Source organism: Pelodiscus sinensis, chromosome 7, assembly GCF_052426305.1.
Source record: "Pelodiscus sinensis isolate ZL-2025 chromosome 7, ASM5242630v1, whole genome shotgun sequence".
Classification (NCBI taxonomy): domain Eukaryota; kingdom Metazoa; phylum Chordata; order Testudines; family Trionychidae; genus Pelodiscus; species Pelodiscus sinensis.
This window is the reverse complement of record NC_143058.1, coordinates 10,377,358-10,402,331: the sequence shown is the minus strand read 5'-3', so window position 1 is coordinate 10,402,331 and position 24,974 is coordinate 10,377,358. Positions and strand designations below refer to the sequence as shown.

The 24,974-nt window shown below is 45.1% G+C and overlaps 1 protein-coding gene across 1 annotated transcript in view; it reads right to left on the bottom strand.

The window, feature by feature from the left end:
* Positions 1 to 253: 253 nt before the first annotated feature.
* SLC49A4 (solute carrier family 49 member 4) overlaps positions 254 to 24,974 on the bottom strand; it is a 124,372-nt gene continuing 99,651 nt past the window's right edge. Inside the window, exons 8-9 of the mRNA XM_075933110.2 lie at positions 7,957 to 8,139; positions 254 to 2,110 (exon numbers count right to left, since the gene is read on the bottom strand). Of these exons, the coding sequence (XP_075789225.2) occupies positions 1,995 to 2,110; positions 7,957 to 8,139 (299 nt within the window). The 3' untranslated portion in view covers positions 254 to 1,994. The remainder of the gene's footprint in view (positions 2,111 to 7,956; positions 8,140 to 24,974) is intronic.

The following is a 24,974-nucleotide window of genomic DNA, read 5'->3' as shown; positions in this document are numbered from 1 at the left end:
TTCATTGTCTGACTAGTGCCTTTCAAGGAATAACACTGATCTTGTAATAACTCATGTAGCCAATAAACGAAGTCACAACATCCCATTATCTGCTATGGTAAATATGCCCATTTCATTGAAAACAATAAAAGTAGACGATGTGTGATATCTTATTTCATTTTAGTACATGAATACAATTTTAAATTTAAAGCGTCAATGAAATATTTGCTCTCTACAGAGAGCAGACCGAATGAATGCATACATAACTGAAGGATAGTGCACAATTCAGCTTTTATTTTATTTTTGAGTTATAGTGGCTGTATTAATCAACCCCTCACAGGAGTGGTGTGAGTTTGATTCAGAGTTCTCACTGACACAGAACATTACATGCCAATACTCTCAAACATGTATATATCCCTCTATATCAAATAGCTACATTAAGAAAAGACATTCACCCAGTGAAATAAAATCAATGTCATGGTTAGTAAACGTGTGCAACTTAATTCACTAAAATAATTTTAGTTACAAACAGTGGCATACAACCACTCAAAAGACATGATTTAAATAAACCTATAAACATACTCTACATACAATATTTATATATTATATAATTATATACAACATATAAATATTACACACACCTATACATACACATATATATATATATATGCGCGCGCACACACACACACACACACACACACACACACACCGCGAAGTACAGGAACACACTCAGAATGGAAATGCCATAAATGTATCTGAACCAAATTAAAAGAATATAATTGAAAAGTTACTAAACAGTTTAAAATTGAGTTAAAAACTACTCAAAATGTCTAAAATACCTTTGTTCCAGTGAGGGCCAGACTGACCAAAATTTACTGCTTTGCACTGTACTTTTGAGGTTATGCCAAAATTCATGGACTCATGAAACAAAAATATTCCATATGATTTATTATTTTAATGCTAACAAGAGCACCTCACATAGCACAAAGACATTTCTATAAAGTGCCACATTTAAAGAACTGTGTATTTAAAAAGCATTACTTAGGTACCCATAATCGTAAACTAATCTTAAAAACATACATTCACTATAGACCAAACCCTGAAACCTTTAACTAAAGCTAAATCTACAGGGGATTTGGCCCTATACACCCACATTATTTAGTAACATTAAATTGGATTTCACAGCATTAATTGGAGATGAATGAGAAGTATTATGGTGGCCACTACAGCATCAACAGAGACATCCGTGATACCACAGTTCTTTCCTATTCTAAGCATATGGGAAAACCGCAGAATTTCAGATGGCACTGTCAGCTAAAGTGATTTTTAGTGGCAAGTACTGTATGACTAAAACTGCACTTATCATTCAGTGCACACTTATTCTGGAGTGAATGTTAAATGATTTCCAACAACAGTACAAGGACTGTTAAGATTAGTCGGTTGAAAACCCAAGTATCGAAGTCTTAACACAAATGGCTTTATTAAAGGCTAATATAACGCAAAAATCCACATTATTTTAGCTTGGATGTATACTGGCCTTTTAATATTTAAATGTGATACCTATTTGGCTAATATAGATTTTTTTAAAATGTTATTCACTATTTGTATTCTAACAGAAGATGGAAAGATTACTGGTACCTCGGCATCCTATGAGTACCTCATGCAATCTTTAAGTGGTTTGAGTTGGCATAGAAAATCTATACACTTTACAGTTACAAGTATTGTTTTTTAAATAAGACATCACAGTTCTGACTTTAGAATATACACATCAGATACATTTCACTTGTGTATTTTAGGATATTATTATTCCCAACTGAAATCCCACACATTTATCAAGTCTGTAATAAAAATCAAGTCAAGAGGTATTTAAAAAAAATATCTTTGTAGTTGGTCAAACCACATTTAAAATGTTGCAGCTTCTTTGCTTTTTCTGTCAAACAAGTGTGCAATTCCAGGCAATGTGTAGAATGCAGTATCGATTTTCAGTCTCTCTCTAAACTGTCAGTTCTGTACTATTAAACTGAGACTACGACATCAAGATAAAGTCTATCATAGGATTCTCTGAAACAAAGAATAAGGAGTAGGCTGAGCAAACATGATCCTGGGAGGCACCAGTTGAACCAGGACAACTCTGTAAAACAAACAAAAAATGCAGTTTCAGAAGTTCATATAACATTTCTACTGTCACAAAGTAATCTGGACGTAAACACTCAAAACTAGAAATTTAACTGATGGCTTTAAGCTCACTCTGCTCTAACAGCAAAACAATAACAATGCATAGGATTAAGAGACAGAAAGTATTTGTGAGACATTAAGAATTTTTTAAAAACCCTCAATACCATTAATTTATTTACTTATTCACCTTTCATAGATTCAAAGGACAAAAGGCACCATTAATGATCATCTAGTTGGACGTTGGGTATAACATAGGCCACAACACTTCCCCAAAATAATTCCTAAAGCAGAATTTATAGAAAAATATGAAAAGGTTACTTACCCATACCAGGAAGTTTTAAGATGTGTGGTTCCTATCTGTACTCTGCTAAGAGTTAAATGCATGTGCCATGTATCCAGAGATGGAGTATTTTTAAAAGTGTCCATTGGTCTATGCCTGTGCCCTTGCTATGTGTCATGGATTTGACCAAGGTGATTAAGTGTGGGGTGGACTAATCATGCCCTCAGTTCTTTTTCCACTGCAAACTAAACAGATCCACAGCAGAGGGGAAGAAGAGTGGGACTGAAATAAAGATAGGGAGAACATATTTCAAAGAACAGGTAGATGGAAGTCCTCTTTTTCTTCGAGTGATGGTCCCTATTGTATTCCATTGAGGATGACTGATGTGTAGAACTTAGGAGAGTGCAAGGAAGACGGCAACATGGAACAGAGAGCAGCTGCACTGATGGAGGCATCGATTGCAGAGTCATGTGCTAAGGTATAATGGGAAGAAAAGATATATACTGAATTCCACATGGCTGCCCTATTTATGTCAGTCAGAATCACATAAGTCTCAAAAGAATGCTCAGGAACATGACCTGAAGGCAACAGGTCCAAAGCTGGGAAGAAAGAGTTACTCACCTTGTGCAGTAACGGTGCTTCTCCGAGATGTGTCCCCGTGGGTGCTGATGCGTCCTCACGCCGGCGACTTTTCTAGCAGTTTCTGCTGCGCCGCGCAGGTGCCATGGCGCCCTGTAGTGGGGCACCCTCTAATGTCGTTGGAATTGTTGGGCCACTCTCTTGAACAAGTCCTGGAATTTTTTAGCGTCATCACCGGATGGTGGGGCTTCCGTTGTAACCGCTTCTTCATCTGGGGAAGAGGAGGAGTTATGGAGAGGTGATCTGGTCTCCCCTTCAGATAGAGAGTCATGTGCCTCTGAGGGGGCTGGTGGCCTACAAGTAGTCGAAGAGGCCTGGTGGTGGCTCCCATGGTTGCCATTGGGTGGCATATGGTGGAGGTGAGTAGGCGTATTGTTGTGCATACCAAGGGTGCGGAGGGGGAGGGTATGCATATTGGACCGGGGCTGGCTGCCAAGATGGAGGTCTATGTGCCGGGCTGAAGTGCTGGGAGGAGAACCTGCTCCTTGGCTCAGTGCCAATGTCACTGGCCGAGCGAGAAGCGATGGAGGAGTGTCGAGACCACACGGAACGGATGGAGGAGCGCGAGGAAGGCGGTGCCGATGATGTGTGGCTCCGTACCGGGGAACGTTGCTCGGTTGGTGCGGGATGATGCGGTTTGGATGGTGGCGGTGCAGGGAGCGGCAGTGCCAAGGATCGTTCCGGCGCTGTGGCACTCGGTGGTGGTCTGTCGGCACATGCCTTCTTCGGCGCCAGACTTGGTGCCGTTTTGATGTGGTGCTTCGGTGCTGAGCGACCTTTCGCTGGTGCCGTCGGCGCTGGGGGCAGCTCTGCTGCCACACCAGTCGGTGCCGCTGACCTCTGCTTTGGCTCTGAATGAGCTCTTTTGTGAGGTGCCGATGCTTTTGAGTGCACCGTACCGGAGGTTCCCGGCCTATTCTCAGTCCTGACCTGTACGGCTGATGGTGCTGAGGGTAGCAACGGAGTTGGAGAAAGACCTGATATAGAGGTAGTAGGAGCAGAGTAGGTAGAGGGTTGATTCTTTTCCATACCCTTACTCAATTGCACTGATCTTGAAGTCGCGGGAGAGTCCTCTGAGGAAGGACGGAGGGACTTTTCATATAAAAGTGTCCTTAGCCTGTTGGCTGTGTCCCGGTGCACCCTCACTGTCAATTTGGAGCAGTGGAGGCATTTTTGAGTTTGGTGCTCCTCCCCCTAGCACTTAATATATTTAGAGTGCCCATCCAAGGTGGGCATGGCATCACGACATGACTTGCATCTTTTAAAGCCCGGAGAGCCAGGCATGAGAGGTTGGAGAAAAGTGGCGAACTGCAACGGGAATTTTTTTTTTTTAAACTTGACAGGGAAGGAGAATAGGGCTAAAAACTTGGAAAATGAGGGTTAAAACTGGGAATTTAACTATTTTTTTAAAGAAATGAGGAGAACAATCGGCTCCGTCTGCTGCCAAGCATGGTAGAGAAGGAACTGAGGAGCCGCGCCGAACAATTCCAACGACACTAGAGGACGTCACGGCGCCTGCGCGCCACGGCAGAAACTGCTAGAAAAGTCTCCGGTCGCTAGCGTGAGGACGCACCAGCACCCAGAGTGCAGCACCCACAGGGACCACTCGAAGGAGAAGTGGGCGTCTCTGATGAGATGAATGTAACAGGTGACATGGAGACCTCACCTCATCCAAGTTAAACAGTTCATGAGTACAAGGAGCTGACTTGAGCCTCCTTGGTGCCAGTGACATACACTCCACAAAGTCAGAGCCAGAATGGGAGCTGGAATGGAGGACTGCCTCAGAACCCAACATGCTCATGACTTTGGGGGTATTGATCCAGAAGGGGTATACAGTTTGGTAAGCAGGACTTGAGGATCCAGTGTTCTATGCAACTTCCTGTCATATTTACATGCCTTGGAACACAGCGCTTCTCCATGGCTAGAACCTAGGGAGGACATAATGTCTTTCATGGGTCTTGAGGAAAGTCTCATGTTCTCTGCAACAAGTTTCCTTACCTCATGGCTAGACCCCAGCATGGGATCTGCAGTGCTATACTAGCAGAACCAGACTGGAGTGCTGTGGTAGGAGGCACACTTCTCCATGCTCAGGCCAATGTATGACATGGAGGGGTGGGATCCCAAACTTGGATCTGACTGTGGTCTCATGGTGACCTCTGTGAGGTGTTTCTTGAAGTGAAAAGCATGGCCTTTCTGGGTATGGGCTAGGAAGGAGAGGCAAATACTGCACTTGAATGTAACGTTGGCCACTCCAAGGAGCAAAGGCACTGCTGGTGCTAGTCACTAATGGAAAACAAGCAAGGGCAGGAAGTGCAGATCTTGAACCCTGCATCTTCAGAATAATCCAGTATCCATATGTGGGTAATGACAGAAGAAAGGGGAGGAATCTGGCAAAAACAGCATCCCAAAGTAGTTTAAGTCCTAAACTACTGCTAAAACTACTACAAAATTAACAAAACACTAACAACAAGAATAAAATAATCTTTAGAAAAGTGCATCACAAGAGACAAGAGAATAGAAGAGACTAACTCAGACCATGCAGTGGTGAAAAAGAACTGAGGGTGTGGTTGGTTAACCTTTATTGCAGCTGAAACCACAAGATGCAGCAAAGGCGCACGGGTGGATCAACAGATGCTATTCAGAAAACCTGACTCTGGGTGCATGTGTATAACCTTGAATGAAATTCTATAGGGGCCATCATTTGAAAAATCAATATTGATTTAAAAACAGTTAGTGATGGAGAATACACTATGATTCTTGATAATCTTTTCCAATGGTTAATTACTCTTTATTCTTTATTTATGGTCTGGATTTGTGTAGCTTTAGCTTCCAGCGATTGGATCAAGTTATGCATTTCTCTGCTAAACTGAAGAGGCCATTATTAAATATTTGTTCCTTATGTAGGCACTTTCAGACTAATCAAGTCACCTTAACCTTCTCTTTTTTAAACTAAATGGATAGAGCTCGTTGAGTCTCTTGCTATAAAGCATGTTTAAATTGCAGTAAGGGAGGTTTAGATCGGACATTAGGAAAAACTTCCTGTCAGGGTGGTTAAGCACTGGAAAATTGCCTAGGGAGGTTGTTTGGGGCGGAGGTGTTACTTTTTTTGAAAAAAACCAAACAAACCCTGTAGTCTAGACACACCCTAATTTGAATGATCATAAAAGGTGTATGAAAAAGAAGGGGGAAAAAAGACTGATTTTATAAGGAAGTATTTTTATTACACAATCATTTTCCATCTTCAATGAATTTTTCTTTTGGTAACCTAGCCCTAATTTCACCAGATGAACATTGATCAATGCTTACAGATCATATAATGGTCATGCTTTTAATAATTTAAGACACTGCATCATTGAGAATGTCTTATCTTGAAGAAAACAGTGTGACTCTCTGCTTCTTTCTTTGGAAAAAAAGACTATAGGTTTATGCTTTTTTCAAGTTTGCATTCACATATATTTATTGACATCCTTTATGGAAAAATTTGCTTACGTATTATAAATAATGGTCAAACTGATTTTTACAACATACTACTGCCATATTTTGACGTATTACTATCAAATACTGATTTAGTATATTGTACTCTATCCTAACAGTTAATGGAAAATGAATTCATAACACTGAATTTTTTCAGTCATTTAGAAGTACATTGAAATTATTTCAAGTTTGGTTTGTTTCATTTTGCCAGCTCATTTCTGACCATTGGAAAAATCATATTTGTATTAATGAACTTCACATCCACTAATTTTCTCAAAATAGATTTGATTTAAACTGGTTTTTAATTTTCAGGTCACAAATAAGAGCTTAGATTTCTATTATCTTGCATCTACAAAACAATAATTAGAATAAATTTTCAATCATTTCATACAATTTTCAATTATATGTTGAGGCATCTGAAAGTCTGGAATATTCTTTATTTCAAAAGATTACTGTGATGTTTACTACTGTCCTCTTGGCTGGGAACATACGATTTTAATTAAGAGATATTATGACAATAATACTTAGAATTAATATAAGGTTATATATTTAAAAAGCGTAGTACTGACACTTTGCTTGAAAGTACTCTTCTTGTTTAGCTGATTTCTACATATAAAAATAGCAATTTATAACTTTAAAAAGAATCAGAGAGGTTGCAGGGTTTTATTCTGAACTTATCTAGGTTCTCATATTGTTACCATAGTAACTCAGTATCTAAATGCAAATATAATCTACAAAGAAACATCACTCAAAATTACAACATATTATGTGAGCAAATAAATAATACACAAGAGATAAAAAAGAAAAGGCTCTACAAATAATTTGTTGGAAATATCAACACAAAGGACCGCCTTAGCATATTAGATGACTCTACACATCAGTTAATGCAGAAGTATGACTCAGAGCAATGTTCAGTATCTTGTGGAGGTAACTCTCTCCCATCATCAGTACTGTACCCAGCATGTGTTTCATGGACATTGTAGGGAGGGAGGAGAAAATATTTTCTGCCCACTACTGGCAAGCAGTTTATACCCTGAAGCATGAGATTGGATTAGCTTTATTGTTGTTTTAACTAGCATAGCTACAAATGTTATTAATGGCCAGAACATTATCCAGTTCTTTGTAAAAATCCAGCCATCATGTTTATCTCAATAGCTTCCTGCTGCAGTGACTTCTACGCAAAGTCTCAATATCTGTTTTCGAACTAAAGAATTTCATTATTTGATTAGCATGCACATAAAGACAAACAATTAGGTCTTTTCTCCCACTGATGTGCAAGAGATTTATGCACAGAATAAACATCAATGTGAGTTCTGTATGTAAACCCTCCTCCCACTGGCGCCAAAATAGACCTCTTATAGAATGCCTTCACAGAGAATTACATTCAGTAAGTAACTCATATTTCTTACCTGTATGGTAAAATGTGAGAAAAAACAAAAGCACTCCCATAAACATGTTACTTAAAAAGGTGACAACACCACACGTAATTCCTTCTGGAACAGGGTAGACCGTCTCCACGAAAAGCTCAAAGAATATAGGTATGCTACTATTCAGAAATATTCCCAGCAAGATACAAGACGTGTATAAGGTAGCTACAACAACAAAAAAAGTGTTTTAGTTTCATAGTAGTATTTTGTTGTCATATTTCAAACAAAAGGCTTAATTAAGTAACTTCAATACAAAGGAGAATTAGACCTATTTTTACCCTCTGTGCATCATAAATTGTATAATGTCTCTCGGATAGCAAGTCAGCATTTATTATTAGTATGATCATTTCAATAATTTTTATTTGGATCTATTCAGATTTCCTGAAGACAACATTGATGGAGCTGGGGGTATGTTTACCAAATATTAGAAAACACCGGAAAAAATATTTACACAAAGAGACATCTTACACCTTGACTTACCTCCTAAATGACCAATAAGTGTTCTATTACAGCAAAACAATTATTGTGCTGAATCAGAAAAGAACTGGAAATTAATATTTTGACTCTCAGTTCCAAAGGTCCCAACTAATTTTTACTTTCACTTTTCAGACAAATAATACTAATGATCTACCAATTACCCAGGCATTGTGATATTAACCTCTAGTTGAAAAAAGTAGATGTCATCACTTCAGGATTCTGATTTTTCATCTGGTTATGTAATATTAAAATACGGCAATTTTGATAATTGGCTGGGTTATTTTGTTCTGTGACTTAATATCATCACATTTCTTTCCAGTTCCATACTAGTACACATATTTTTGCTAGGAAATCTAAATCTTGTTTAAGAGCAGTACTCAATAATAAAGATTTTCTGTACTAGAGTATCTCTGACAATGATGGGATCCATCAAAGGAAAAACAAAAACATAAGGGAAAGAATTAGCCTGAAGAAATATTAAGACTGAAAAGAATAAATAAAATGTCTAGAATATTTCTTGAAGATTCTGTAAAAGCTCTGGTGACATGGTGAAAAACATCCTTAGAATGCAAAAAGTCAACCAATTGCTTGCAAAGGATTTAAAATGTGAAATCATCTTTAACCCTGTACAATGGCAGAAGGATGATATATGAAATCTGAACAGGATGAAAGTCTACTTTCTATACTATATTAAAAAATCCATCATGGAAAGTTGAGAATTGAAAAAGCTATGCTTCACCTTAAATTAAGCATTGTTCAATCTCTCAGCTTAGAAGCTGAAAGTAAGCAGGAGACTTTTGGCTTAAAAAAATCAGCATCAATATATGAGGTATAAAAAGGCAAAAAACAAGTCTGTAAGAGATACAGTAGAAATGCCCATTCATTAACTTAATCAGTTGATGTGGATCTCTGCCAAAACACAGAGACTTATTTTTTTTCCTAGAGTAGGCGTTTTGCCTGGAAACGTAGGGGTGGTGGGTAGAAAGAGCAGAAAAGGCTGCCAAGAAAATTATACAGTGGCAAAACTTTGGAAAGGGACTCTTCAGGCTGGACTCTACAATTGTTTTTAAACAAGCCTGGTTATGATTCTCTCTCTCTCTTTTTAAATATGAGAAGACATGAAAGCTTTTCCAGCTCCTATAAATTCTTTTATAATCAGCTGAATGATGAAAGTGAGAGGAACTGTTCCAAGGTAAGTTCAGAGTTCTAAAAAGGTGAAAACAAAATTTAGTATCCTGAAGCCAACAGGCTCTTGTATCTGAAATAGAGTAATTCTCCTGCAAGCTCTCATTGACATTTTGAAGTCAGTAAATCTCTCGCACAAGTCCTAGTTACATACAGCATTACAGTCTCTTGCTTTCACAGTTCCCTAATCCCTCTTAAATAAGCAGCAATCATTGATTCAGTTTTCTAATTTGTAGCTAGCTATTTGAATCATTTTGGTACAGAGGCAAAAAGGGAGACCTGCTATTGGTTTCTGATGCTGTAATATCAGAATAGAAGACAACAGAGACAGATTTTTAATCCCTCAAAAATTCAGCTGGATAAATCTAAGTCGGCTCCCCACGCGTATCAGCTCCCACGGAGCCGCCTCCTGTCCCTGCTGCTTCTGATACAGAGGCAGCAGCGTGAGGGGGGGAGGGAAAGGCAGGCAGGAGCTCGCAGGCTAATAGTTATAGATCATATTTATATATTTCCTCTGAATCACAAAACTTTCAGAACACTGCACACATCATAGAATCTCAGAATACCATGACTGGAAGGGACCTTGAGAGGTCATCAAGTCCAGTCCCCTGCCCTCATGGCAGGACCCAGTACTGTCTAGACCATCCCTGATAGATATTTATCTAACCTACTCTTAAACATCTCCAGAGATGGAGATTCCACAACCTCTCTAGGCAATTTATTCCAATTTTTAACCACCCTGACAGTTAGGAATTTTTTCCTAATGTCCAACCTAAACCTCCCTTGCTTCAGTTTAAGACCATTGCTTCTTGTTCTATCCTCAGGGGCCAGGAAGAATTTTTTTTCTCCCGTCTTCTTGTGACACCCTTTTAGATACCACTATCATGTCCCCTCTCAATCGTCTCTTTTGCAAACTAAACAAGTCCAGTTCTTTCAGTCTTCCTTCATAGGTCATGTTCTCTAGACCTTTAATCATTTTTGTTGCTCTTCCCTGGACCTTCTCCAATTTCTGCACATCTTTCTTGAAATGTGGTGCCCAGAACTGGACACAATACTCCAACTGAGGCCTAACCAGCACAGAGTAGAGCAGAAGAATGACTTCTCATGTCTTGCTTACAATACACCTGTTAATGCATCCTAGAATCATGTTTGCTTTTTTTGCAACAGCATCACACTGTTGACTCATATTTAGCTTGTGGTCCACTATAACCCCTAGATCCTTTTTTGCCATACTCCTTCGTAGACAGTCGCTTCCCATTCTGTATGTGTGAAACTGATTGTTCCTTCCTAAGTAGAGCACTTTGCATTTGTCCTTATTAAACTTCATCCTGTTTACCTCAGACTATTTCTCCAATTTGTCCAGATCATTTTGAATTATGACCCTGTCCTCCAAAGCAGTCGCAACCTCTCCCAGATTGGTATCATCTGCAAACTTAATAAGCGTACTCTCTATGCCAGCATTTCCCAAAAAAATGCCGGGCCTCAGCGTGCCTGGTGGCTGCCGGCCCTTAGGCCGATTCGACCCATTCGGTCGAATTGGGCCCCGCACCCTTGCACCCAGAAGTGCCAGCGAGTTAAGAACCGGGGCCCTGCTCCACCACGATGTGGAGCTGGGTCTCTCCCCGGCTCTGCCTGGAGCAGGCCCCGGATCCCCCGCGCATCCTCCCACCCCGCCCCCAGAGCTTTCCCCTCAGCCCCGCACCGTCCCTGTTGCACACAGCTCCTTCTCACCGCCTGCCGCCCATGCGCAGCGTTGCACGTGGGCGGGGAGGAGGCCCGGGCATGACGTGACATGACGGCCCGGGGTTTTGAAACCCGCGGGAGGCACGTTGTGGGGCCTGGCTGGCTCCGGGTTCGGCCTCCGGGGCCTGAGTGCGGCCTCCGGCCCCGCAACGTGGAAGGAGAAGGTAGGGAACCGGCTCACGCGGCGGCAGAGGCGAGGAGAGGCTGGGGGCGGGAGAAAGAAGGAGGGACTTGAGTGGGGAAGGGGAAGGAACCAAGGGACAGGGGTGCAGGAGAGAGACAAATGCCAGGGGGGGCCAACTGCAGACCATGAGGGAAAGGACAGGAGGGGAGGTGTCAGTGGGAGGGGGGACAGGTTGATGCTGGGAGAGGAGAGGGGAAGGGCACTGGGGGCTGGAGGGGGAGAAGGCTTGAAAGAAGGGGTGGCCATGAGGAAGGTCAGGATGGAGAAAATCGTGTGTGAGGGCACAGAGGGGCAGGAGGGGAATGGGGCAGAGACTGGTGAGGGGGCGGGTATTAGGGAAAAAGTGGGCAAAGGGAGACACCAGGAGGGTGGAGGGCTAAGGAAAGGTGCAGGTGCCAGGGGATTCTGGGGTGACGAGGAGGGGAGAGCTGGCCACCGGAAGCAGAACTGGACAGGGGAATCAGGGCAGGCTGGGGAGATTGGGGGGCTGGTGGAAGCAGGGCTGCCGGGGGGTGTGAGGTTGGGGGCAGGGAGCTGGCCGGGGAAGATGTGGGCGGAGGGGTGGGGGGAAGCGGACGCTGGAAGGAGGGCTGGACGCAGGCAGCGGGGCTGGCCAAGGGAAATTGGGAGGAGAAGCGGAAGAGAACTGGCTGCCCGGGAGGGGGTTGGGGGAAGTGGGGCTGGCCAGAGGCGCAGCAAGGGGAGCAGGGGGAGAATGAATCGGCCTGCAGGGAGTGGGACTGACCCGACCTCGTTCCCCCCTCCCCACCCACAAAGCACGAGTTAGTCTGGCACAGGGATTCTACTGCCCCCCCCCCCCCCTCTCAAGTAGTTGCGAACTATCTGGCTGGTAGACACACTCAGGGTATGTCTACACTACCACCCTAGTTTGAACTAGGGTGGTAGTGTAGACATACCCTCATGCAGCCTGAGCACATTTACCAGCCAGGCAATTCAAAACTACAAACTGATACATCTAGTAATAATACAACTTACCTACAGAGAAAATACCAGACATATTGTATGTCTGGTATTTTCTCAGTTTGTTTTTCATGTGTTTATATTTTTGGGCTGCAAAAAGCAGAACTGAAAAAAAAAAGGGTTCCAATTAAAGTAAAAAGTTTGGGAAACCCTGGACTAACCAGCTTTCTGTCTCTTACAGCCCATTTATCCAATCCATATTCCTTAACTTGCTGGCAAGAATATTGTCAGTGACCATATCAAAAGCTGTGCTAAAGCTGGCACTGGGAGATTTGGGAAGACCAGAAACAACTTATATGAATATTCATCATTTGATTAATGAATATACAAATATGCAAATGAACATTACTGGTCCTCCAAAAGTTCGTGAATGGATTTACTGGTCCCCATGTCAAAAAGTTTGGGAACCCCTGCTCTATGCCGATATCTAAATCGTTGATGCAGATATTGAACAGAACCAGCCCCAAAACAGACTCTTGAGGAACCCCACTTGTTATACCTTTCCAGCAGGATTGTGAACCATTAACAACTCCTCTCTGAGAACTGTTATCCAGGCAGTTATGCACCCACCTTATAGTAGCCCCATCTAAATTGTACTTGCCTAGTTTATTGATAACATCATGTGAGACAGTATCAAATGCCTTACTAAAGTCTAGGTATGCCACGTCCACCGCTTCTCCCTTATCCACAAGACTCGTTATCCTATCAAAGAAAGCTATCAGATTGGTTTGACATGATTTGTTCTTTACAAATCCATGCTGGCTGTTCCCTATCACCTTATTATCTTCCAAGTGTTTGCAGATGATTTCCTTAATTACTTGCTCCATTATCTTTCCTGGCACAGAAGTTAAACTGACTGGTCTGTAGTTTCCTGAGTTGTTCTTATTTCCCTTTTTATAGATGGGCACTATTTTTGCCCTTTTCCAGTCTTCTGGAATCTCTCCTGTCTTCCATGATTTTCCAAAGGTGATAGCTAAATACTTAAAAACAACATCATATAACACGTACACACATTTTAAAAGCTAAGAAAACACTAAAAATGCCAAATCAAGAGGATCAATGTTGAAGGCAGAAAGAATAGGGCTAATTGTAGATCTCAGGATGAATTTATAGGACTTGCATTAAAAAAATAAATCTTAACTTGTAAACTAAGAAAAAAAATGAATATTGACATGTCAGTACAGGTTGGACCTCCCTCATCTGGCATAGGGATATAAAATTTCAATTAGTCAATAAGGGCACTTCCACCCTTCAAAGGCAAAAGTGCAGCAGTCCCCCACTGGTCCCGTACTCCCACAGCGTTTCAAAGCGGCAGTCCCCAATTGACCCAGGGCTCCATGCAGAGCTGCTGCTTTGAAACGCCGCGTGCAGCTCGGGGCCAGTTGGGGACCCTGGGCTGCATACAGCATTTCAAAGTAGAGCGCCCCGTGGAGCCCAGGATCTGGCCTCAGGTGCTGCATGCTGCTGCTCTGAAGCACCCCACCTCTTTCTGATAGAGGCAGCAAAGAGAGGGAAGGGAAGCAACTAGTCAACTTTTGCTTATCGGATAGTCAGTTATTCACATCTCTAATTCAGCACCATCAGGACCTGACAGGTCCGGCATGAGGGGATTTGCTGGACAAGAGGAGGTCCCTCCCAGCATGGCCCTTGTTGTCCTGCTGCCCCCAGCTAGGGCTCCAGCCTAGACCCTCGGCTGCCTATCTGGCCATGGCTGCCGCTGGGGTCGGAGCTATTTAGCTGGGGATAAAGCTCCCTGGCCGCTGCCGCTGCCAGAACTCCACAGCCAGGGATAGAGCACCATGGCTGCCATTGCTGCTGGACCTCTGCGGCCACTGCTACTGTCCCCAAGCTCTACAGCAGAGTTCCGTGGCTGCTGCTATCACCTGGAAGCAGGGGCCAAGCTCACTGCTGCACCACCCGGCTGAGTCTCTGCACCTCGCTTGCTGTTCTTGGCCTGTGGCCTGACCTCCCTAAACTTGGGCTCTCTGGTACAGGAACATCTGTGGTCCAATGTTGCTAGACCAGACAGTCCCAGTTAAGAGAGGGTATAACCTGTATTTAAAATCTGTCCGCCTCTAATAACATATTTATAATCACATCTCTAACTGTAATCATACTCCGACAAGAAAAATATTTTCATCTCATGGTAGTGAAAGCATCTAAAAGTGTTAAGCGCTGAAAATATTATAAATGATTTTACTAAATCAATTCAGCATTTAAAAGTAACAAATCCAATCTGTCTGACTATGCAGAAAGTCATAAATAAAATATACAGTGCAAGAAAAATATATTGGAAGAAGTCTCATCAATGGTAGTCCAAAAGAGGCTTTGGCCTTTTAATTAACCTACTGTAGTTAATATAGTAGCTAAAATACCATCTAAAGGGGTGAAAAAGCTGCTTATGGCTGGGTGAGTGCCACCTATTAAATGGAGTCTATTTATTTCTCACAACAGGGGTGTTCATTAGAGTCCTATGATATTTTATAGTTTAAAAGAACTGCTTTTAAAATTCCACTTTTTTAATTAAGAAACTCTGACTACTCTCAATGGTGCATAATAGACAAGTGCAAGTGCCAGGAGAAAAGCTAACATTTCTTCCTCTATCCCTTACTCTAAGAACAGTGTAAACAACTAATTCATGTCTGCTTGGATAAAAATACACACCAGAACTGTACTTCAGCTGCATGACATATATTATATCAGAAGAGCACTTGCCCTTTTCTGTGAAAGGCAATTAGCTGGGAAAAGAGCAGTGTGCTGAGACATGTGCCCAAGCCACTCACATTAGCTATTTCTAGTCATTAAGAAATAATGGAAGCAGGTTTTTTTAAAACAACTGTGATAGAGTACTTGGTATTTTTAGGATCTCTATAGATTTCAGTGTATGTTAAACAGCCATTAACTGCAGCACCTGAAGCTTTGACACTTACTGTATGTGTGGCACACATGGTTGTGCTTTCCACAGTTCTCATGTTTTTCAAGGAGACTGCAGATCTGCTACTGCAGTATGAATAGTGTTGGCAGAACATTCATCCAAAGCAGTGGTTCCCAACTGCTGGGCCACGGCCCACTGCCAGGTCACCAACTGCCAGTTGCTGGGCCGTGGCGGCCGTCAGAACTCAAACCGGCTGTCCCCGGGGGTTCAGTTCTGGCAGCCATGGTGGCTAAGGCAGCAACAGCAGGAGAAGGTGGAGCAGGAGGTGCCTCCCCTCTCTCCTGCCTCTTCCACGCTTGGGAAGATGTGCTTGGAGAGGGAAAGGGCACAAAGGAAGGAAGGAGGTGCATGTGCCACCAACGGTCACTCCCTCTGCCCGCACAGCTGCTTTTGCCTGCAGCAACAGGAGGCGGCAGAGCAGGAGGCAAATCCACAGGGCTCCGTGCTCCTCCCTCTGCCTGCATGGCCACTTTTGCTGGCAGCAACAGGAGGTGGTGGAGCAGGAGGCAGCTCCCCAGGCCGCTTTTGCTGGTGGCAGCGCTGGAGCTGAGGTGGCAGCAGAAGGAGTCAGAGTAGAAGGTGCCTTTCCTCCCTCCTCCACCATTGATAATGGCAGCTGGCCGGGGCTCCGCACTCCCTACCTCTACCCATGGAGGGAGGGAGAGCCACTCTGCATGCACGGCAGTAACGGCCATGCTTCCTAGAGGGGCCAGCCTCACTCTGGGGAGTGTGCGGATGGGGTGGGGGCAAAGGGGTGTTGGGTAAGAGCATTGTGGGATCATGGGGCAAGAGGGTGTTGGCATGAACTGTAGGAGTCAGAGGCTCAGGGGGAATCAGGCGTGGGGGGGTCAAAGGGTGTTAGGCACTGGGGAGCAAGGGGCTGGATTGTGACTAGGCAGACTGGTAATATTTGCATAACAAATACGCAGATATGCAAATAAAATCTTACCAGTCCACCAAAAGTTTGTGGATGGGTTGGCCTGTCCGTGGCATAAAAAAGGATGGGAAACACTGATCTAAAGCACTGGTTCTTGGGCTGCCTTTAGTTGGGCACTCTTCCTCATGGCACTGCCTCAGTGGGTGGAAGCCCAAATCAAGATTCTTGTTTGAACCATGTCATATTTACGTTTCAGACATCACCAGGCTAGACTACACTCCAGTGTCCATTCCAAACACATCTGCTAGGGAGGAGAGAATGATAAGCATTCGTGATAGCATCACAAAGTCAGCTGTTCAAAGGACAACTATGATTAGAGATTGACATCTCTCAGGTGGTTCAGCATAAAAGGTAAAAAATAGGGCCCGAGGTTTGGTTTCAGAAATGGTGTGGGAATATTGGTTAGGGCAGATATATGAGCTTATTTGGATATCCATTATTACAAATTTCCCTGACAAGAAGAAAGAACTGGAATACAGCAGTGATCCCCAGACTAGTCTCAGCTGTGCCCTCCTTATCACTGACTGTGCCCCTACCGTCTGCAGAGCTGGGAGCAAGGCTGCAGTTCCTGGGCAGGGCACTGAAGATGTGATAAGGGGGCTGAGGCTGCAAATGCAACTGGAGATGGTGTCATGAATGGAACAGAGGCTGAGGGTCTGGCTAGGGGCAGAGCTGTACGTGGAATAGGGCTAGGTGGCACTCCCTCACAAACCCCCATGCCCAATGCACTGGGGGCACTGCACTGGGGCCCATCATTCCCCCAAACATTCTTCCATGCTCCTCTTGGGTGCGTGCCCCATAATTTGGGGATCTCTGTATTAAAGGAAAAGGTTACACAGTGGTAGCCATTTATCTATTCTCAGCTGAGCTTAGAACACAGCAAGAATGAATTCAGGTATTTTCCAGGAAAGGGTGGGTAGTGGAGCACCTACGGGGGGGACACATATTGAAGAACCATCATTACTGCACCAAGGTGAGTAACTACTACTACTACTTCTTCAAGTAGTGTCCCCATGGGTGTTCCACTGTAGGGGTGTCTCACATCCTAGGTGACTATATAGCAATACTTGGAATGTTCAGATGTAGGCTCCGGAAGAGAGAGTTACTCACCTTGTGCAGTAACGTCTGTTCTTTGAGATGTGTCCCCCCGTGGGTGCTCCACTCAAGGTGCTGGGCTCGTCCCGGCACCGCAAACTGGTGGATTTTTGGTAGCAGTAGCCCTACTGGACCACGCATGCGTGAGTGCTGCCTCGAACCGCTCAGCTGAACGCGGTCTGGTCTTGTCAGTTTCCTCCCAACCGGAAGCGTCTGAAAAAGAGAAAACAGAAGCTCCGAAGCAGGGAGGAACATGGAGCTCCCACGGGGGGACACATCTTAAAGAACAGATGTTACTGCACACGGTGAGTAACTCTCTCTTCTTCGTCGAGTAGTGTTCCCAAGGATGCTCCACTTGAGGTCCAATGCTACACACGTGCTTCGGACTTATTGCCTCTGCGCTGTGGACAGGACAGCTTGGGCCACCGCTGAATTGGTCTTCAGTGTGCTCGCCAGGGCATAGTGTCTAGCAAAGGTAAGAGCAGACGACCAGGTTGCTGCATGGCATATATCCCGCAATGGCACACCCCTAAGGTAGGCAGTGGACCTCTGGTAGAGTGGGCACGAGGTCGCATCAGAAGCGATTTGTTACGTAGAGCATAACGTCGTGTGATGCACGCGACAATCAAGCTGGAGATGCGTTGTGTGGAAAGTTGTTTGCCTTTGGAATGCTCGGCTGTAGACAGGAACAAGCGCTGAGACTTCCTAAAGGAATGTGTCCTGTCAAGGTAAAAAGCCAACGCTCACCTGACATCTAGTGTGTGCAGTCGTGACTCTTCCTGGGAGGAGTGAGATTTGGGGTAGAATGTCCGTAGACTTGTTCATTTATATGGAAGGCAGAATTCACCTTCGGTACGATGGTGGGGTGTATGCAAAGAACCACACCATGGTCAGAGAATATTGTGTTCGGCGGATCAGCAGAGAGAGCCGCTAATTCACTCACTCGGCGCACTGACGTCATGGCAAGTAGGAACACTACCTTCATTGTGAGCATTCATAGGTCACATGTTGCAAGTGGTTCAACGGGAGGGGGGCAAATCAGAGTGTCCAAGACTAAGGACAAGTCCCATGGTTCCGGTGGGGTTCTGAGAGGCAGCTATAGGTTGTCGAGCCCCTTTAAAAACCTTTTGGCGAGAGGATGTGCAAATACCGAATAACCGTCAGAAGAGAGATGGAAGGCAGAATTGCCGCCAAATGCACTTGAAGGGAAGGAATCGTCAACCCGGCCGATTGTAGGTGCAGAATATAATCTAGCAATGTTGGATAGCTGAGGAGAGAGGATCAAGGTATCTTGCTGAACACCAGGACTGGAACCGATACCATTTCTGAAGGTAAGTCTTGCGAGTAGTGTGTCGTCTGCTGTTAATCAGCACATGCCTCATCTCCTGAGAACAGATTAACTCATGCTCTTGGAACCAGCTAGGAGCCACGCCTAGCTGGGTGGATCATTGTACCTCATTGCTAAGACAGTAAATTGAACAGCCTCGGTAGTCGTCGTGGCTGGGCCATCAACATGCTTGACAACTGTGTTAGCCACATTTGTCGGGTCCAAAAGGGTGCTATCAAAATTACTGCCCCCTCCAATGTTATTTTCTCCAGCACCTTTGAAATGAGTGGGAGAGGAGGAAAGGCGTAGAGCAGTTGGTGATGACTCCAGTTGAGGAGGAAAGCATCCCCCAACAAACTTCTGCCAATGCCCACCCATGAGCAATACTGATGGAACTTCCTGTTGTGACGGGTGGCGAAGAGGTCTATATCGGGAAAGCCCCAGAGATGGAATAGGTTGTGAACGACTTTGTTGTGCAACTCCCATTCGTGTTGAGGAAGGAAGTGCCTGCTGAGGGTATTGGCGATAACATTGTCCTTGCCAGGAAGGTACGATGCGGTCAGGGTAATACCCTGCTGATTCACCCAGTTCCACAAATGTACCGCTTCTGCACAGAGGGGGCGTGAATGTGTGCCTCCTTGCCAATTGATATAATACACCGTGCATATGTTGTCCATGAGAATCTGGATCGTAAGGCCTCGGATGATGTGGAGAAAGTGTTTGCAAGTGTTGAATACTGCTCGTAACTCAAGGAAATGTATGTGTTGCAAGGATTCTTGGGATGTCCAGAGACCCTGAGCTCAATTCTGCTGCAAATGGGCTCCCCAGCCGAGTAGGGAAGCAACCGTTGTGATCTGCAGTGAAGGCTTCTGGCTGTGAAAGGGGACCCCTGTTAACATATTTCTGGGGTTGTCCCACCATGCCAGCGAGGTCCTGACCTATTTGGGAATAGAAACTGTCTTGTTTGTGCCGTGTGTACTAAGCTTGTAAACAGTGAACAGCCAATGTTGAATGCTGCGCAGGTGGAGTCTCGTGCGTGGTACCACATATGTGGTGGCTGCCATATGGCTGAGCAGCTGTAGATAGGTAAGTATGCAGGATCTGAGAGAAACTGAAACAGTCTGCACCAAATCCCGGATTAGTTGGAACCTCTTCATGGGTAAGTAGGCCCTTGCGGTCAGAGAATTGAGTCTTGCGCTGATGAACTCTACATCGTAAGTCGGTTTCAAGGAGGACTTCTCGAAATTGATTATGAGCCTGAGAGTCTCAAACACTGTCACAGTAGTGGTAACTGCCCATGTAGCTTCGTCGAGTGCAGGGGCCTTTATTAGGCAATCGTCCAAATATGGAAAGATCATGATGTCGAGGCAATGAAAGTAGGCCACTACCACTGCCAGGGTCTTGGAAAAGACTCGTAGCACTGCTGAAAGTCTGAAAGGTAACACTCGGTATTGGTAATGGTTGGCTCCTACTACGAACCAAAGAAACTGCCTGTGGGCAGGATGTATTGTTATACGAAAATAGGTGTCCTGTAGATCGAGGGACGCAAACCAATCTCCTTTGTCGAGTGCTGGGAGGATAGAGGCTAATGTGATCATCTTGAACTTTTGTTTCAAGAAGTGGTGGTTGAGCCGACGTAGGTCCAGGATAGGCCTCCAACTCCCCGATTTCTTCTGGGTGAGGAAGTAACAAGAGTAAAAACCTCTCCCGCAAAATTGAGGTGGCACCCTCTCCACTGCTCATATGGTAAGCAAACGAGAGACCTCTTGTTGTAGAAGAGTCTCGTGAGAGGGGTCCCTGAAAGGGGACGGGGAAGTAGGGAGGAAGGAGGGATGGAATTGAAAGGGATGACGTATCATGAAGCAACTATGTCATGGACCCAACGGTCGGTGGTTATGAGAGACCAACAGTATTGATAAGGTCTCGGGCGATGATGGAATAAACATTGCACGTTGTCTGGAGCCTCCATCAAAGGGGTGGTACACAGTCCCTCGATCAGCATGTCAAACCTGCTGCCGACCTTGTTGGTGGACGGGCACTTTGTTAGGTTGTTGTCGTTGCTTTTGCAGACGCTGTCTCGGCCTCTGCTATTCAAATGGTCTGGCTCAAGGTGTCGCATAAGAGAAGGGCCTCTGTTTGTTATACGGCATGTATCTCTTGCGTCTATAGGGAGGTGTGTACATCCCCAGTGTTCACAAAGTAGTGCAGGAATCCTTGCCCGAGTGGAATACCTGATCGGTTGATTGAGCGAAGAGTGACTGGCGATCAAAAGGTAAGTCTTCTACCTTGTTTAGTAGATCTTTCGGGGCAGCAGCTTGATGTAACCAGGAAGCACGACGCATGATTACGGCAGTAGCTGTAGCACGAGCCGCTGTGTCGGCAGTGTCGAGAGCGATCTGCAATGCTGTTCGGGCCATTGTGTAGCCTTCCTGTATTGCCGCCTTTAGAATTTGATGCTTTGAGCCCAGTAAATGTTCTAAAAGGAGAACTAATTTTGCATAATTGTCAAAATCGTGATTTGTGAGGGGAGCCTAATTACAGCGTACTTTTCCGTCACTTCAGCGTAATTACAAATTCTCAGCGCTGAAGTGGCGGAAGAGTACACTTTCCTGCCCAAGAGGTCAAGGCGTTTGGCCTCCTTGTCATTTGCAGCATTTTTAGCCTGTGCTGTCTCGGACCTTTGTTGTGCGGCATCCATGACAAGGGAACTGGGCTGGGGGTGAGTAAATAAGAACTCCATACACTTCTGGTTTATGAAATATTTCTTAGCCGATCGTTTGTTGGTCGGCAAGGATGTAGCTGGAGTTTGCCAGATGTCATTGGCAATTTCCAAAATGGCGTCATCAAAGGGATGCACCAACTTCAATTTCTGGGAAGGTTGCAAGTTCTTAAGTTTTTGTTGAACATCCGTAGTTTGAATGTTCTGAGATTGAGCAACCCTCTTAAAGAGTTCTTGAAATTGCTCATGGTCTTCAGCTGGAGATAAATCTCCGGGGAAAACTGCATTGTCTGGTGATGAAGATGAGTGGTTGGAAGGGGAATTAGGGCTCTGAGGTTCCCGGCTTGGAGTGTGGTTGTCTTGCTATTCCTCATGAGTTTGGATCGAGGCACTGTCCTCCTCAGGAGTTGGTGGAACCGTTAGAGGGTGGGATTCTAATGATGCAAGACGTGGAGACACCGGTCTACTGGAGCACAGGGATCATGAACGCGGTTACCTCCTGCCAGGTGAGGAATGACGTTCTTGGTAGTAACGGTCGTAGTACCATGTGCGATTATATAAGCCCAGTGAGCATCTCAGAGAATATCCCCTTTGTATTCTGTTTCAACGTGAATATCCTGAGGGTCTTGAAGATCTTGGTGAAATAGACCTCATGGAGTAGCGGGTGGGAGATCAAGATTAATGTGCTCAATAATATCTTTGTGGCGGTGAGTGATGAGGTGACCTGTAGTAATGGTCCCTGGTTGATCTATAACGAGGAGCGCGGTGATGGCTGCCAGTGTATGACGAGGTCGGTGACAAAGGTCCAGGAGAAAAAACAGCACGGTCTGGAGTGAGTGATGGTGTTTGGACCCATCTTGACTTGTGTTGTGCCTTGGTCTGCATGGAGCAGTTGAGAGGGGAAGAGGTTGCTATCTGCAGTGAGGTGAGTGGTAAAGAAACAGTTTCCATAGGCTGGCTGTAGCTCAGTTGAAGCACCGATGCCACTGGAATAGGTGTCGCAGATGTAGTTAGTTGCGGGACCGGAGGAAGCAGTGTCGGTGCCGAGGGCTGTGTACACACTCCATGAAGGGGAGGGACTTTCAGGCAGTCCAGGGCTTTATAAGGCAGTGGGCAAGTGACCAAGGAGCTTGCGAACAGGTGAGTGCTAACAGGGAGTTTAGAGGGGGAGTTCTCCAGGTAGAGGAGAAGCAGATAGAGGACTCTTGAGGGAAGTGTGTGTTGTGTTTGGGGCTTTCTTGCTGTGTGCTGAGCTTGTGTTTGTCAGTGAGGGTTGGTATGTGTTCTTTTTTGGTTTTGTTTGTTTTTTCCCCTGTGTTTGCGAGTGAGGCTTTTTTTTTCTTTTTTCTTCTCCACTTCCCCTTTGCCCTCCTTCTCCCCTTCATGTGTGTGCTGTGATTGGCAGGTGGAAACTGTTGGCTTCTAATTAAAGTTTGAATTCTAGAAGCCTCTGCTGATTGGCTGACCCTTGGTAGGGGGAGTGACTTTCAGGCAGTCCAGGGCTTTATAAGGCAGTGGGCAAGCAACCAAGGAGCTTGCGAACAGGTGAGTGCTAACAGGGAGTTTAGAAAGGGAGTTGGGAAGGGCAGAGGGAAGGGCATGAGGTTCTCTTGCCTTTCTTTTTAAATCCCTTCTCCAGGACAGCAGCGATGGATGGTGATAGGTCAGTTGTTGTTACCTGCATGGAATGTGCCATGTTTGTCTTCCTCCCGGAAGAAAGAACGGATTTCATCTACACTAAGTGCAAGCTGGTTGCCATTTGGGAAGAAAAAAATTAGAGGACTGGAGGCCCAAGTGTCGACCCTACGCTCGATCAGAGAGGATGAAGACTTCCTCGAAAGAAGGCAGTGTTTGATCCTTCAAGCACGGCAGGCGGAAGAGCCAGAGAGGGCAATATTGGACCAGGAAGAGAACTGGCAGCATGTAACTTCTAGAAGGGGAAAAAGGCCAGCACGGGAATCCCCCAATGCTATAGAGGTAAGTAATCGCTTTCAGGCTCTCTCCACAGGCTCTGCAGTGCTGAATGCTTTGGAAGGGACCTCACAAGGAGGAAACTGGAAGGGAACACCATCTACTGGAAGGCATGGGATACACAGTCCTAAGGATGGGGGGTTCCACGGCCACCACCCTCAAAAGGAAACGACGGGTGGTGGTGGTTGGGGACTCCCTCCTAAGAGGGACTGAGCCATCCATCTGCCGTCTGGACCCGGAATCTCAAGAGGTGTGCTGCTTACTGCAAGCTCGCATTCAGGAGGTGACTGAGAGGCTTACCAAAATGATCAAACCTTCGGATCGCTACCCCTTCCTGCTTCTCCACATGGGAACTAATGATACGGTCAAGAATGACCTTGAGCGGGTTCCTGCGGATTATGTAGTGCTGGGAAGGAGGATCCAAGAATTCGGAGCGCAAGTGGTGTTCTCGTCCATCCTCCCTGTTGAAGGGAAAGGACTGGGCAGGGATCGTTGAATTGAGGAAGTAAATGCGTGGTTGTGCAGGTGGTGTCGCAGAGAGGGCTTTGGTTTCTTCGACCATGGGACTCTGTTCCAGGCACAAGGATTGTTAGGAAGAGATGGGATCCACCTAATCAAGAGAGGAAGGAGCATCTTCACAGGCAGGCTAGCAAACCTAATAAGGAGGACTTTAAACTAGGCTCGTCAGGGGACGGTGACCAAAACCCCGAGGGGAGTGGGAAAGTCGGATACCTGGAAGAAATGCAAAGGGGAACAAGCAACAAAGGAGGACCCCTGTTTTGAATGGAGAAGATAGGGCCATCAACTGGTTATCTGAGGTGTTTGTATACTAATGCGAGAAGCCTGGGCAACAAACAGGAAGAACTGGAGGCTCTGGCCCAGTCCAAGAAATATGATTTAATTGGGATAACAGACTCGGTGGGATGACTCGCATGACTGGAGCGCTGTCATGGAAGGGTATAGACTGTTCAGGAAGAACAGACGGGGAGAAAAGGAGGAGGAGTTGCACTATATGTAAGAGAGCACTATGATTGCTCTCAACTCCAGTATAAAGAGGGAGAAAAACCTGTTGAGAGTCTGTGGGTTAAGTTTAAAGGAGCAAACAACAGCAGTGATGTTGTGGTTAGTGTCTGCTACAGGCCACTGAATCAGGTGGATGAGGTAGATGAGGCTTTCTTCGGACAACTGAGAGAAGCTTCCAGATCGCAGGCCCTGGTTCTCGCAGGGGACTTTAATCACCTTGACATCTGTTGGGAAACCAATACGGCAGTACACAGGCAATCAAGGAAGTTTTTGGAGAATGTTGGGGATAACTTCTTGGCACAAGTGCTGAAGGACCTGACCAGGGGCTGTGCGCAGCTTGACCTTCTGCTCACAAACAGGGAGGAACTAATAGGGGAAGTAGAGGTGGATGACAACCTGAGAAGCAGTGATCATGAGATGGTA